The following is a 14,763-nucleotide window of genomic DNA, read 5'->3' on the forward strand; positions in this document are numbered from 1 at the left end:
AAAGGGTGGTGGGTGCCTGGAACGTGCTGCCAGGAGTGGTAGTGGAAGCAGATACGATAGTGGCATTTAAGAAACTTTTGGATACGCAGGAAATGGAGGGGTATGGGTTATGTGCAGGTAGATAAGAGTTGGTCTTGGCATTGTGTAGCAATGTTACAAAATTTTGAGATTTAAAAAATCAAGTCTGCAATTTATCCCATCAGATAAAGCATAACAATAAGTTTAATTTGACACCAAATTCACTTTCATATCTCAAGTATTAAAAAAGTTATGACCATTTTCATACTCGGAAATTAGCATCTTGTTCCCTATTGATTTTCAATGGACATTACAAAAAAGCTGTGATCTTGGATAGTCAAACGCCCATTTCTTAAGGAAAGATTAACATTTTTAAATAGCCTAAGTGTCCAAAGATTATTCACAAATAATTCACAATATAACATGATTTTTATATCTAATTTACATTAATTTATAGGCCAAATGGAAGGAATTTAGTGTTCAATTGCTGTAAATAAATGCCCATTTAAATCGGCTTTCTAGTGGGTTCATGTGAACGCGCTGATTTAGAATGTTGACAGCGCGCTGGATTAGTGCCCTCAAATGCCGAGAAAAATACTGCGGGATATAAAAAGCCCAAAATGAACTATTCGTTATAGATAACTTGATATTCAGGGTTATATATATGCCCCATTTAATGTAAAAATAAGGTACATACCTTTAATTGTTTGCTTTATAAAACCCTGGGGCTGCGAGAGGTTGCAAAATCAGAGAGTAATTTTAAAACTATTATAACTATATTATCGAGGCCTATAAAACTAATAATACCTTTTGCGACCGGGTCTTGCAGCGATTTTTCGTTAATGATTTACTAGGCTGAACATGTGCGATTAGTACAGCCTAGTAAAAATCGCGTTTTAAACCCGCCCCCTCCAAACAGCGCCAAAATCGCCGACATGGCTGAGGGCAGATTCCCAATGACGATTCAGGTAGGTTTTGTAACATACCTACATTGTGTTCGGCATAGACATTGTGGGCCGAAGGGCCTGTTCCTGTGGTGTGCTCAGTAATTGAACACTGCAGACCTCTAGGGTATGTAATTCAAAGATTCACTATCTATTTTTCTCAACTCTGTCCTGAATCCCCCAACCCTTGATTTTATACAGCTTTGCCATGAGAAGCATCGGCCTTAACAAGTTTTTGATTTTTCAATAAAACTACAGCTCATCCGAAACTCAAGAGTACAAGCCTGTATTGTTTAACCTTTTCTCCGAGGACAAGCCCACCATCCCAGAATCACTGTAGTAAACCTTCAGTGCTCCCCTTTTATTGCTTATGTCCTCCTTTAGGTTGGAGAACCAGGACACAGTATTCCAGATCAATGCTTTATATAATTAGACCAAGATGTGATCAAATCCTCTTAGAATAAAGCTCAATGTAACGTCCATGTTGCTATATTTTTAAATCTCATACTTTGAGTTCTAGGTATGTTTTTATTATATATTCTAGCCTATGGATTCTAACTCTATGGAGAATTGAAGTTTGGTGATCATGTTGCAGTTATTAATTAAGAGTATTCTGTTCAGTTTTGGACGCCATGTTATAGGAAAGATGTCAAGCTGGCAAGAGTACAGAGAAGATTTACGAGGATGTTGCCAGGACTCAAGGGTCTGAGCTATAGGGAGAGGTTGAGTAAGCAGGGACTCTATTCCTTGGAGCACAGGAGGATGAGGGGTTATCTTATAGAGGTGTACAAAATCATGAGAGAAATAGATCGGGTAGGCACATAGAATCTCTTGCGCAGAATCGAGGAATCGAGAACCAGAGGACATAGGTTTAAGGTAAGGGAGGAAAGAATTAATAGAGGCATACAACGTGGTAACAGGCCCTTTGGCCCAACTTGCCAACACTGTCCAACATGTCCCAGCTACACTAACCCCACCTGCCATATGTCCATATGTTATGTCCATATCCCTCCAAACCTGTCCTATCCATGTACCTGTCTAACTGTTTAGCCCCAGCCCCAACCATCTCCTCTGCCAGCTTGTTCCATACACCCACCACCCTTTGTGTGAAAATGTTACCCCTCAGATTCCCATTAAATCTTTTCCCCTTCAACTTAAACCTATGTCCTCTGGTCCTATATTCACCTACTCCGGGCAAGAGACTCTGTGCATCTACCCGATCTATTCCTCTCATGATTTTATACACCTCTATGTCATGATTTTGTACACCTCATCCTCCTGTGCTCCAAGGAATAGAGTCCCAGCCTACTCAACCTATAGCTCAGACCCTCTAGTCCTGGCAACATCCTCGTAAATCTTCTCTGTACCCTTTCCAGCTTGACAACTTCTTTGCTATAACATGATACTCAGAACTGAATATAATATCTAATTGTGGCCTCATCAACGTCTTATTTCCAAGACAACATGACCTCCCAACTTCTATACTCAATACTCTGACTGATGAACACCCATGTGCCAAAAGCCTTTTTGCCCACGCTATCAACCTTCAAGGAACCATGAATCTGCACTCCTAGATCCCTCTGCTTTACAACACTCCCCAGAGGCCTACCGTTTCTCTGTAAGTTCCATCAACCATTCCTCTGTCCACCTGGCTAATTTATCTGCAGCAATTTTTCACAACCATCTTCACTATCTGCAAAACCACCCACGTTTGTATCATTAACAGACGTGTTAATCTTGCCATGTACATTCTCATCCAAGTCATTGACATAGATGACAAACCGTAACAGGCCCAGCACCGAACCCCGAAGCATACCATTAGTCACAGGCCTCCAGTCCTAGAAGCAACCTTCCACCACCATTATCTGCATCCTTCCATGAAGCCAATTTTCTATCCATTCAGCTATCTCCTTGGATCCCATGCAATAGGAACCTGAGGGGTAACTTTTTCATGCAGAGGGTGGTGGGTGTAGGGAACGAGCTGCCAGATGAGGTAGTTGAGGCAGGTAGTATCATAATGTTTAAGAAACATTTAAGGATACGATAGGTTTAGAGGGATATGGGCCACATCCAAGTAGTTGGGGCATGTTGGTTGGAGTAGGTAGTTGGGCCGAAGGGCCTGTTTCCACACTGTATGACTATATGATTCCATATTTCGGTACTCTTTATATTCCTCTTCAGTTCTTCCATTCAACCTTGCATGTGATAATGTTTCACCTGAGTTGCTGTGGGAGCTGCCGTGGTCATGGTGCATTGGAGTTCTCAGCTCTGACTCACAGTCAGGTTGGCTGAAGCAAAAACACCGCCATCATGATTGGGACTAGTGTTGAACTTATTGTCTTTGTTTTTTTTTGATTAACTTTTCACCCCATCTTTTATTATCAGGCTCTTCGGAAATTGAAGGCTGTGTGCCTGAGGCTGGCATTTGGCCCTTGTCTTATGGAAGCTGGTGTTTGTGCTGTTCTTGGACACTACCTACTGAAGCTGCCCTGGGCTTGGAGTTTAATTCTAGGGTAAGGACTGCTGAAAAATTACACACAGCAAAAGCAGCAAATACTGAATTCCAGATAGGTTTCTAAGATTTATTTTAAGATTCCAGGGGGCTTTAACATCGGGAGAGGATGAAGAGCAGGGGTGAGACAAGACTTTGCCTTCCATCACAGTGAGGAGGAGACTCACTGTGATGGATGTCTGTGTGAATTGAGTTGGTTGTGCGTATTTGTAAACAATTGTAAAATTGTTTCTTTTTGTTGTATGGCTGCAGAAACAAGTTCATTGAATTGAATTAATTGCTTCTCTCTGGAAGCAAAAGGATAAGTAATTCGAAGCACAAGGATGACGAGGAAAGCAATTTATCATGATATACTAGGTACACAAAAATGCTGGAGAAACTCAACAGGTGCAGCAGCATCTATGGAGCGAAGGAAATAGGCAATGTTTCGGGCTGAAACCCTTCTTCACACTGAAACGTTGCCTATTTCCTTCGCTCCATAGATGCTGCTGCACCCGCTGAGTTTCTCCAGCATTTTTGTGTACCTTCGATTTTCCAGCATCTGCAGTCCCTTCTTAAACATATATCATGATATACTTCTGGACTTGATATTCCAGTTTAAATTTTAAAGTGCAGTTGAATGTTTTAATGGTTTTACGAACATAAGTGAATGTATTTGTAAAGATAGGTGTCCACAAATTAATTAGACCTAATGTTATCTCACTAAAATCAGTGAGATAACATCGGCAGAAGTTTCAGTTATTGTTTAGTTTATTGTCACGTGTACCGAGGTACAGTGAAAAGCTTTTGTTGCAAGCTATCCAGTCAGCAGAAAGACAATACATGATTACAATATATCTATTTATAGCGTATAGCTACATGATATGGGAATGACATTTAGTGCAAGGTAAAGCCAGCAAAGTTCAATCAAGGATAGTCCGAGGGTCACCAAAGAGGTAGATAGTAGTACAGCACTGCTCTCTGGTTGTAGTAGGATGGTTCAGTTGCCTGATAACAGCGTAGTATAAAGTGTCCCTGAATCTGGAGGTGTGCGTTTTCACACTTCTTTACCTTTTGCCTGATAGGAGAGAAGAGGGTGGCCAGGGTGAGACTCATAGAGTGATACAGTGTGGAAACAGGTCCTTCGGCCCAACTTGCCCACACCATCCACCATTACTCTCTGGCATCTCCCATTCAGCCACTGTTGAATCCATCTTGCTACTCCACCATTAATATCCAACAATTGAACCTTCTTAACCAACTTTCCGTGAGGAACCTTGTCAAAGGCCTTACTGGTCCATATATACAACATCAACTGCTTTACCCTCATCAATTTCCTGAGTAACCTCTTCAAAAAACTCAAGAAGATTAGTCAAACATGACCTTCCAGGCACAAATCCATGTTGACTGTTCCTAATCAGACCCTGTTTATCCAGATGCTTATATATATTATTATCCCTCTCTCCACTCTTCCTCTCTCTCTCCCTCCCCCTCCCCTCTCCCCCTTCCCCTAATTCTCTCTCCCCCTATTTCCCCTAACTCTCTCTTCCCTCTTTCCCCTAACTCTCTCTCCCCCTCTTTCCCGTAACTCTCTCCCCCTCTCTCCCTCTTTCTTCTCTCTCCCCCTCTTTCTCTCTCTTCTCTCTCCCCCCCTCCCTCTCTCCCCCACTCTCTCCCCTCTCTCTCCTTTCTCTCTCACCTCTCTCTCCCCCCTCCCCCTCTCCCATCCCTCCCCCCCTCCCCCCCTCCCCTTTCTCCCTCCCCCCTCCTCCTCTCCCCTCTCCCCCTCCCCCCCCCCTCCCCGACTCTCTCTACCCCCTCTCTCTTTCTCTCTCCCTCCCTCTCTCCCCTCTCTCTCTCGCTCCCTCTCTCTCTCCCAGTCTCTCCCTCTCCCTTTCTCCTCTCTCTCCCTCCTCCCCCCTCCCTCCCCCCCTCCCTCTCTCTCCCCCTCTCTCCCCCCTCCCTCTCTCCCTCTCTCTCTCTCCCTCTCCCCTCTCCCTCTCTCCCCCCCCTCCCTCTCTCTCCCCCTCCCTCTCTCCCCCCCCCCCCTCTCTCCCTCTCCCCCCTCCCTCTCTCCCCCCTCCCTCTCTCCCCCCCCTCCCCCTCCCTCCCCTCCCCCCCCCCCCCCCCCCCTCTCCCTCTCTTTCTCTTTCTCCCCCCCCCCCCCGTCTCTCCGTCTCCTTCCCCCTCTCTCTCTCCCCTCTCTCCCTCCCTTTGAGAGTCTCTGTCCCTTCGGCACAGAGACTCTCACGGCACCGGCGCAACGCTTCCAACGCCTCCGACGGGCCGGGACTCTTGCACTGAAGCTGCTCCATGGCCGGAGCTGCAGCGAGCGACTCGCCAGCCCGGCAAACACTCGCCAGCCCCGCTCCCGGCATCTGTCCCCGCCGCTGCTCCAGCCCCAGCTCTCCAACACCCGCGGCCCATGCAGTTTATATGAGTTTTGACATTTTCGTTGATCACATAATTTCTCACGACCGAGCGTGAGAAATTTGTGATCAGCGTGAGAGTGTGAGAATTTGTCTAACTGAGTGATTCTCTTGCTCAAAGCGTGAGAGTTGGCAGCCCTGCCCTCTGCTTCATTCCATAAAGTCAATTTTCTATCCTTTCGGCTATCTCTCCTTGGATCCCATGCCATCTAACCTTCCAGAGCATGCAAAACCTTGTCGGACGCCTTGTTGAAGTACATATACACATCTACAGCCCTGACCTCAGCGACCTTTTTGGTCACGTTTTCCAAAAACTCAATCAGATTTGTGTGACACGACCTCCCACGACTATCCCCAATAAGCCCTTGTCCGTCTAAATGCCTATATATCCTTTCCCTCAGAATACTCTAGTAACTTTCCAACTACAGATGTTGAGCTAACTGGCCTATAGTTCCCAGCATTTTTCCTGCAGCTCTTTTTGAAAAGAGATACAACATTTGCCACCTCTCCTGTATTTAAAGAGGACTCGTAAATTTCAACTAGGGCTCCCGCAATTTCCTCTCTAGTTTCCCACAATGTTCTTCGATATATCTGATCAGGCCTTAAAGATTTGTCTACCTTCATACACGATTGTACCTCCAGCACCTCTTTGAATGTGACACAGACTGCTCTCAAGACACTTCCATTGACCCCCGTCCTCCTGTCTTTCTCAAAAACAGAGGAGAAATACTCATTGACGACCTTGCCCTTCTCCTGTGGCCCAACACAGAGGTGACCTCTTTGATTCCTGAGGTCCCACTCTCTCTCTAGTTACCCTTTTACCCCCTTATGTATGTATAAAATCTCTTGGGATTGTCCTGAATCCTATCTGCCAGAGCTTTCTCTTGGCCCCTTTTTGCCCTTCTCTTTTTTTACTCCCTCCACCTATTTTGAAGAGGTACAGCCACTGGGGTTTCCTGCACAGCCACGTTTAATTTTCTTCCTCGTCATCACCGCTCCTCCTGTACCCTCGGTTTGATTACCTCAATGTAGGTCCTGTCCAGGAAGCTTTTGTTTTCCCGGATGGTCAATTCACTGCAATTTTTTGAGGTCTTGGATGGAGCTGTTTCCAAACAAGGCTGTGATGCATCCTGATAAAATGCTTTCTATGGCGCATCTGTAGACGTTGGTGAGAGTTGTAGGTGACATGCCCGAACTTCCTAAGCCTTCTAAGGAAGTATGACCATTTTGAAAAATGGGTACAAGTAAACTAATTAGAAATTTATTTGTGAATCATGCTTTAGACTTTAGTCTTTACTTAAGACTTTAGAAATGCAGGGTAGAACAGGCCCTTCTGCCCACTGAGTCTGTGCCGACCAGCCATCACCCCGTACACTAGCACTATCCTTCGCACTGTAAATTTACAATTTACAGAAGCCAATTAACCAACAAACTTGCAGGTCTTTGAAGGAAACCAGAGCACCTGGAGAAAGCCCATATGATCATAGGGAAAATGTACAAAATCTGAACATACAGCGGCTGTAGGCAGGATTGAACCTGGGTCTCTGGCGCTGTACGGCAGCAACTCTATCGATGCACCACGGTGCCGCCCAATGCTGTCCTGACTTTGTGATATCTGACATTGACAGTAACAGGGTTTAGCTGCCATCAGCTTGTCAGTCCTCCTCTGTACTTTGCTCTGTTTGCTGCTATTTTCACAGCAGTCAAACAACAGGTGTGAGTGCATACTCGGCCTTTCAAAAAATAAATCAGCTTCTCAGATCTCAGTGTTTAAGAAGGAACTGCAGATGCTGGAAAATCGAAGGTACACAAAAATGCTGGAGAAACTCAGCGGGTGCAGCAGCATCTATGGAGCGAAGGAGATGGGCAACGTTTCGGGCTAAAACCCTTCTTCAGACTGATAGGGGGTGGGGGGAGGTGGGGAGAAGAAAGGAAAAAGGAGGAGGAGGAGCCCAAGGGCTGAGCTAGGAAGGGGAGAAGACAGCAAGGGTTAACAGAATTGTGAGAAATCAATGTTCATTCCCCAAGCGGAATATGAGGTGCTGTTCCTCCAATTTCTGGTGTTACTCACTCTGGCCATGGAGGAGGCCCCGGACAGAGAGGTCGGATACGGAATGGGAGTTGGAGTTGAAGTGCTGAGCCACCGGGAGGTCAGGTTAGTTAGTGCAGACCGAGCGGAGGTGTTCGGCTAAACGATCGCTAAGCCTACGCTTGGTCTCACCGATATAGATCAGCTGACATCTAGAGCAGCGGATGCAATAGATGAGGTTGGAGGAGGTGCAGGTGAACCTCTGCCGCACTTGGAACAACTGCTTGGGTCCTTGAATGGAGTCGAGGGGGGAGGTAATGCGACAGGTGTAGCATCTCTTGCGGTTGCAAGGGAAAGTGCCCGGGGAAGGGATGGAGCGGGAGGGAAGGGAAAAATTGACAAGGGAGATGCTGAAGGGAGCGGTCTTTGCGGAAGGCAGACGGGGGGAGATGGGAAGATGTGGCGAGTGGTGGGGTCAAGTTGGAGGTGGCGAAACTGACGGAAGACTATTTGTTGTATGTGCCGGCTAGTGGGGTGAAAGGTGAGGACCAGGGGGACTCTGCCCTTGTTGCGAGTGGGGGGATGGGGAGAGAGAGCAGTGTTACGGGGTATGGAGGAGACCCTGGTGCGAGCCTCATCTATAGTGGGGGAGGGGAACCCCCGTTCCCTGAAGAATGATGACATTTCCGATGCCCTGGTGTGGAACACCTCATCCTGGGAGCAGATGCGGCGTAGACGGAGGAATTGGGAATAGGGGATGGAGTCCTTACAGGAAGCAGGGTGGGAGGAAGAGTAGTCAAGATAGCCGTGGGAGTCAGTGGGTTTATAGTGGATGTCGGTCAGAAGTCTATCACCTGCGATGGAGAAAGTGAGGTCAAGGAATGGTAGGGAAGTGTCGGAAATGGTCCAGGTGTATTTGAGTGCCGGATGGAAGTTAGTGGTGAAGCGGATGAAGTCAGTCAGTTGTGTGTGGGTGCAGGAGGTGGCACCAAAGCAATCTCAGTTTGAAATCATTCTAACCTTAACAGTGTAGGTATTGATCTAACTGATGTTCGTACGTTTGTGATTGTTCTCTCTGCAGGTTTGTAATTGGTGCAGTTTCGCCTGCTGTGGTGGTCCCATGCATGTTGCTACTGCAGAAGGAACGCTATGGTGTTGAGAAGGGAATCCCAACACTACTAATGGCCGCAGGCAGCTTTGATGATATCCTGGCCATTACAGGCTTCAACACGTGTCTGGGGATAGCCTTTTCTTCAGGTATGTTGTATTCTTGAACAATGACCTTGTCAGCTGGTGCACATGGGTTACCTACTTAAAGGGCCCGTCCCACATGGCGATTTGTTTCAGCGATTGTCGGCATCATTGGCTGACATATCAGGTCACCGAAAAAGTCGCAGCGTGATACGGCGTGACACGGCGTGCTGACGTATTGACACGCAGTGTCTCAAATGTCGCAACATTTTTTTTGTTGCCGCTGTTCAAAATCTTTCGGCGACCCTGATACGTCAGTCAAAGATGCTGGCAGTCGCCGAAAAAATCGGCAAGTGGGACAGGCCCTTAACTCGAGCACTGACTGCCAGGCATTTGTGGTCATTTATTTTTTTGTTTGTTTTTCTTGAATAGTTTGACAAGAGTTATTTGGAAGTGGTTGTCTTTAGCATTTAGCTCTACGCTGGATCTATTCCAAATCACCACTAATAGGAATGTCAAACACAATAAAATGATTGAGCAGAGACAATACAGGGCAAAGAGCTCAATTGTAAAAGGGGTGCAAGGACAGAGGAATGGAGAATAACTGTATTTGTCACGGAGTGTCTGCCTTCAGTGGTGTTACCATTCTGCAGTGGAAACCTCATGTACAATTTACTGAAAAACATTATTGGAAGTCTTTGAGCAATGGTGCATCATTGGAATCAATGTGGGATCCTTGATGTTTCTGATATATGTTAACAACTTGCATGTGAATGTAGGGAGTATGATAGGTAGGTTTATGGATGTCATAAAAATCAGTTGTCATTGGGCTCTTCGGCCCAACTGCCCATGCTGACCCAAATGCCTACGCTAGTCTACGTCTTTGCTAGACCCACCTGCCCATGTTTGATCCATATGCCTTCACACCTCTCCTATCCATATATCCATAGAAATAATTTTTTCACCCAGAGTTGTGAATTCCCTGCCATAGAGGGCAGTGGAGGCCAAATCACTGGATGGATTTAAGAACATAGGTGCAGGAGGAGGCCATTCGGCCCTTCGAGCAAGCACCGCCATTCATTGTGATCATGGCTGATCATCCCCAATCAATAACCCGTGCCTGCCTTCTCCCCATATCCCTTGGTTCCACTAGCCCCTAGAGCTCTATCTAACTCTCTCTTAAATCCATCCTGTGATTTGGCCTCCACTGCCCTCTGTGGCAGGGAATTCCACAAATTCACAACTCTCTGATGAAAATGTTTTTTCTCACCTCAGTCTTAAATGGCCTCCCCTTTATTCTAAGACTGTGGCCCCTGGTTCTGGACTCGCCCAACATTGGGAACATTTTTCCTGCATCTAGCGTGTCCAGTCCTTTTATAATTTTATCTATTTCTATAAGATACCCCCTCATCCTTCTAAACTCCAGTGAATACAAGCCTAGTCTTTTCAATCTTTCCGCATATGACAGTCCCGCCATCCCAGGGATCAATCTCGTGAACCTACGCAGCACTGCCTCAATCACACGGATGTCCTTCCTCAAATTAGGAGACCAAAACTGTACACAATACTCCGGATGTGGCCTTACCAGAGCCCTGTACAACTGCAGAAGAACCTATTTACTCCTATACTGAAATCCTCTTGTTATGAAGGCCAACATTCCATTAGCTTTCTTCACTGCCTGCTGTACCTGCACACCAACTTTCAGTGACTGGTGTACAAGGACACCCAGGTATCGCTGTACCTCCCTCTTACCTAACCTAACCCCATTGAGATAATAATCTGCCCACTTTTTTTTGCCGCCAAAGTAGATAACCTCACATTTATCTCTATTGTACTGCATCCGCCAAGCATCTGCCCACTCACTCAACCTGTCCAGGTCACCCTGCAACCTCTTAACATCCTCTTCATTGTTCACACTGCCACCCAGCTTTGTGTCATCCGCAAACTTGCTAGTGTTGCTCCTAATTAACCTCTTCCAAATCATTAATATATATGGTAAACAGTTGCGGCCCCAACACCGAGCCTTGCGGCACTCCACTCGCCACTGCCTGCCATTCTGAAAAGGACCCGTTCACTCCTACTCTTTGCTTCCGGTCTGCCAACCAATTTTCTAACCATGTCAACAGCCTACCCCCAATACAATGTGCTCTAATTTTAGTCACCAGTCTTCTGTGCGGGACCTTATCAAAGGCTTTCTGAAAGTCTAGATGCACTACATCCACTGGCTCCCCTTCATCCATTTTACTTGTCACATCCTCAACAAATTCCAGAAGATTAGTCAAGCATGATTTTCCTTTCATAAATCTATGCTAACTTGGACTAATTCTTTTACTGCTATCCAAATATCCCATGATTACCTCTTTAATAATTGACTCCAGCATCTTTCCCACCACCGAAGTCAGGAAAAACTGGTCTGTAATTCCCTGTTTTCTCTCTCTCGCTCCTTTCTTGAAAAGTGGGATAACATTAGCTATCCTCCAATCCACAGGAACTGATCCTGAATCTATTGAACATTGGAAAATGATCACCAATGCATCCACTATTTCTAGAGCCACCTCCCTGAGGACCCTGGGATGCAGACCATCAGGCCCAGTGGATTTATCGTCTTTCAGTCCCATTAGCATACCCAATGCTATTTCTCGCCTAATGAAAATTTCTTTCAGTTCCTCTACCCCCTTAGATCCTCTGTCCTCCAGTACTTCTGGGACATTGTTTGTGTCTTCCGTAGTGAAGAACGATCCGAAGTACCTGTTCAACTCTTCTGCCATTTCCTTGTTCCCCATAATAATTTCACCCGTTTCTGCCTTCAAGGGACCCACATTTGACTTTGCTATTCTTTTTCCATTAACATATCTAAAGAAGCTTTTACTGTCCTCCCTCCCTCCCTCCCTCCCTACACATCCAAGGACTATTCAATTCAACTTTATTGTCATTGCACAGATACAAGTATGGGTACAACAAAATGCAGTTTAGCATCAGTCCGTAGTAATAGTGCAATATAGAAATAAAAATACAGAATAAGCAAACAATGTGGACGGAGAGACTGGAGAAATCTATCGGCGGGACTCCGAGTTCAGCAATGTAATTGTATTATTGTAGAAGCTGTTCCTCATCCTACTAGTGCGAGACCTGAGGCTCCTGTACTGCCTCCCTGATGGGAGGAGGGCAAACAGTCCATGGTTGGGGTCTGAGGGGTCTTTGATGATCTTCCTGGCCCGTCTCAGACACCGTTTTCGGTGGAGGGCATCCATGGCGGGGAGCGGGGCACCGATGATGTACTGAGCGGTTTTCACCGCCCGTTGTAGTGCCTTCCTGTCCGCTACGGTGCAACTGCTGTACCATACCGTGAAGTAGGTGGTCAGGATGCTTTCGGTGGTACAGCGCTAAAAGTTGGTCAGGATCTGGGGGGGGACAGGTGAGCTTTCTTGAGCCTCCTCAGGAAGTAAAGGCGCTGCTGTGCCTTTTTGATCAGCTTGGAGGTGTTGAGGGACCAGGACAGATCCTCCGAGATATGTATCCTGAGGAATTTGTAGTTGAAGACGCGCTCCACCTCAGTCCCGTTTATATGGATGGGGGTATGTCTGCCCCCTCTGTTCTTCCTGAAGTCAACAATAATTTCCTTCGTCTTCTTAGAGTTGAGGACGAGGTTATTGTTGGTACACCAGGGTGCCAGGTGCTGGACCTCCTCCCTGTAGGCGGACTCGTCGTTGTCACTGATCAGTCCTACCACCGTGGTGTCGTTGGCAAATTTAATGATGGCGTTGGAGCCATTCTTAGGGATGCAGTCATGGGTGAAGAGGGAGTAGAGGAGAGGGCTGAGCACACAGCCCTGTGGCACGCCTTCAGTGTTATAGTGGAAGAGGTGAGGTTGTTGACCCTAACAGACTGTGGTCTGTTGGTGAGGAAATCCAGTGTCCAATTGCAGAGGGAGGTGGAGATGCCAAGTCCACTGAGTTTGGTGATCAAGCTAGCGGGAATGACAGTGTTAAAGGCAGAGCTGAAATCAATGAACAGCAACCTGATGTAGGTGTTATTGCTGTCCAGGTGGGTCAGGGCAGAGTGTAGGGCCGCCGATATGGCGTCCTCTGTAGACCTGTTGGTCTGGTAGGCAAACTGATGGGGGTCCAGTGTGGGGGGGAGGCTGGCTTTGAGGTGAGCCAAGATCAGCCGCTCAAAGCACTTTGCAATGACATGGGTGAGTGCCACTGGGCGGAAGTCGTTGAGACTCCCTGTAGCTTATTGCTAAAATGCCTCACTGGGTTTTTTGTCAATATTTGGGGGAAATTGTTTATAGATCACATGTTCTAGAGAATATTATGTGTAATTCATATGGTAAAACAGTTATTGATCTAAAACTCCCAATTGTGTGGTTGATATTGCTGTTAACTTGGTTTCCCAGGTATATTCTCACTGGGAAGTGAACTAATTGAGTTCCACTTGTTTCCCAAGGTACCATGCTTTCCAATATACTCCGGGGATTCCTTGAAGTTCTCATTGGCATGGCAGCAGGAGCTGCTATTGGATTGTTCCTTAGGTATTTTCCTAGCCGGGATCAGGTAATGCTAAACAGTTTATGTTATAACCCTTGGAGATGCTGCAAAGTCATATTATGCTTGCATTGTGTAACTATGTTAATAGATCTCAACTGGAGAGATGGGTATCATTACTGGCAACATGGTGGCGCAGTGGTATAGTTGCTGCCTCACAGCGCCAGAGACCCGGGTTCCATCCTGACTACCGGTGCTGTCCGTTGTGGGTTTTCTCTGGGTGCTCCGGATTCCTCCCACACTCCAAAGATGTGCAGGTTTGTAGGTGAATTGGCTTCCGTAAATTGTCCCTAGTGTGTAAGATAGTGCTGGTATATGGGTGATTGCTGGTTGGGCCGGACTCGATGGACCGAAGAGCCTGTTTCCACGCTGTAGCACTAAACTAAACTGATCACTGAATGAAAAATAGACATGGAACAGTGGTTCTTTTGCCAGTGTTAACCTTACATCATTAAGAACTTGCAGCTTAACTGTTCTGAAGCTTATGGGTCTGGATGGTTTTCAGAGGCCAAACATTCCTTCGTCTGGAATTGTGAACAAACAATTGTTAACAGGTCACATCACAGGTAGATTGGGTGGTCAGAAAGGCTTTTGGCACATAGGCCTTCATCAGACAGAGTATTGAATATAGAAGTTGGGAGGTAATGTTGCAGTTGTATAAGACGTTGGTGAAGCTCAGTTAGAGTATTGTGTTCAGTTCGGGCACCATGTTACAGTATGTCAGCATGGCTTAGTGTAGGGGAGGTCTTGTCTGACACATTTGCTGGAATTCATTGAAGGACAAAGGACATTTATTGTCACATACACCAATTGGTGTAGTGCAATTTGTCTTGCCATGCAGCACACAGATAAAGATAAGACACAACATTAAAGAATTTAACAATAAACATAAAAAACATCCACCCACAATGGTTCCCATTATGAGGGAAGGCACAAAGTCCAGTCCCCATCCACTTGTCCACCCATAGTCGGGCCTATTGAGGCCTCCGCAGTCGCCGCTACAGGGGCCGATGTTACAGGCCCTTCTTCGTTGGGTGATGGTGCTCCGGCATCGGGAGAGCCCTCTCAGCGGCTTGGGGTGCCTGGAACGGCCGCTTCCTTACCGGAGGCAGCT

General features: G+C 46.5%; 1 protein-coding gene across 2 annotated transcripts in view; it reads left to right on the forward strand.

Moving 5' to 3' along the window:
* The window catches only part of LOC129702216 (sodium/hydrogen exchanger 9B2-like), a 135,146-nt gene that overhangs the window by 81,139 nt on the left and 39,244 nt on the right, over positions 1–14,763 (forward strand). For both annotated transcript variants that reach the window (XM_055643878.1, XM_055643871.1), the window contains 3 exons: positions 3,348–3,475; positions 8,993–9,168; positions 13,552–13,658. In XM_055643878.1, the coding sequence (XP_055499853.1) occupies positions 3,348–3,475; positions 8,993–9,168; positions 13,552–13,658 (411 nt within the window). The remainder of the gene's footprint in view (positions 1–3,347; positions 3,476–8,992; positions 9,169–13,551; positions 13,659–14,763) is intronic.

The sequence above is a fragment of the Leucoraja erinacea genome, chromosome 1 (assembly GCF_028641065.1).
Source record: "Leucoraja erinacea ecotype New England chromosome 1, Leri_hhj_1, whole genome shotgun sequence".
NCBI lineage: Eukaryota > Metazoa > Chordata > Chondrichthyes > Rajiformes > Rajidae > Leucoraja > Leucoraja erinaceus.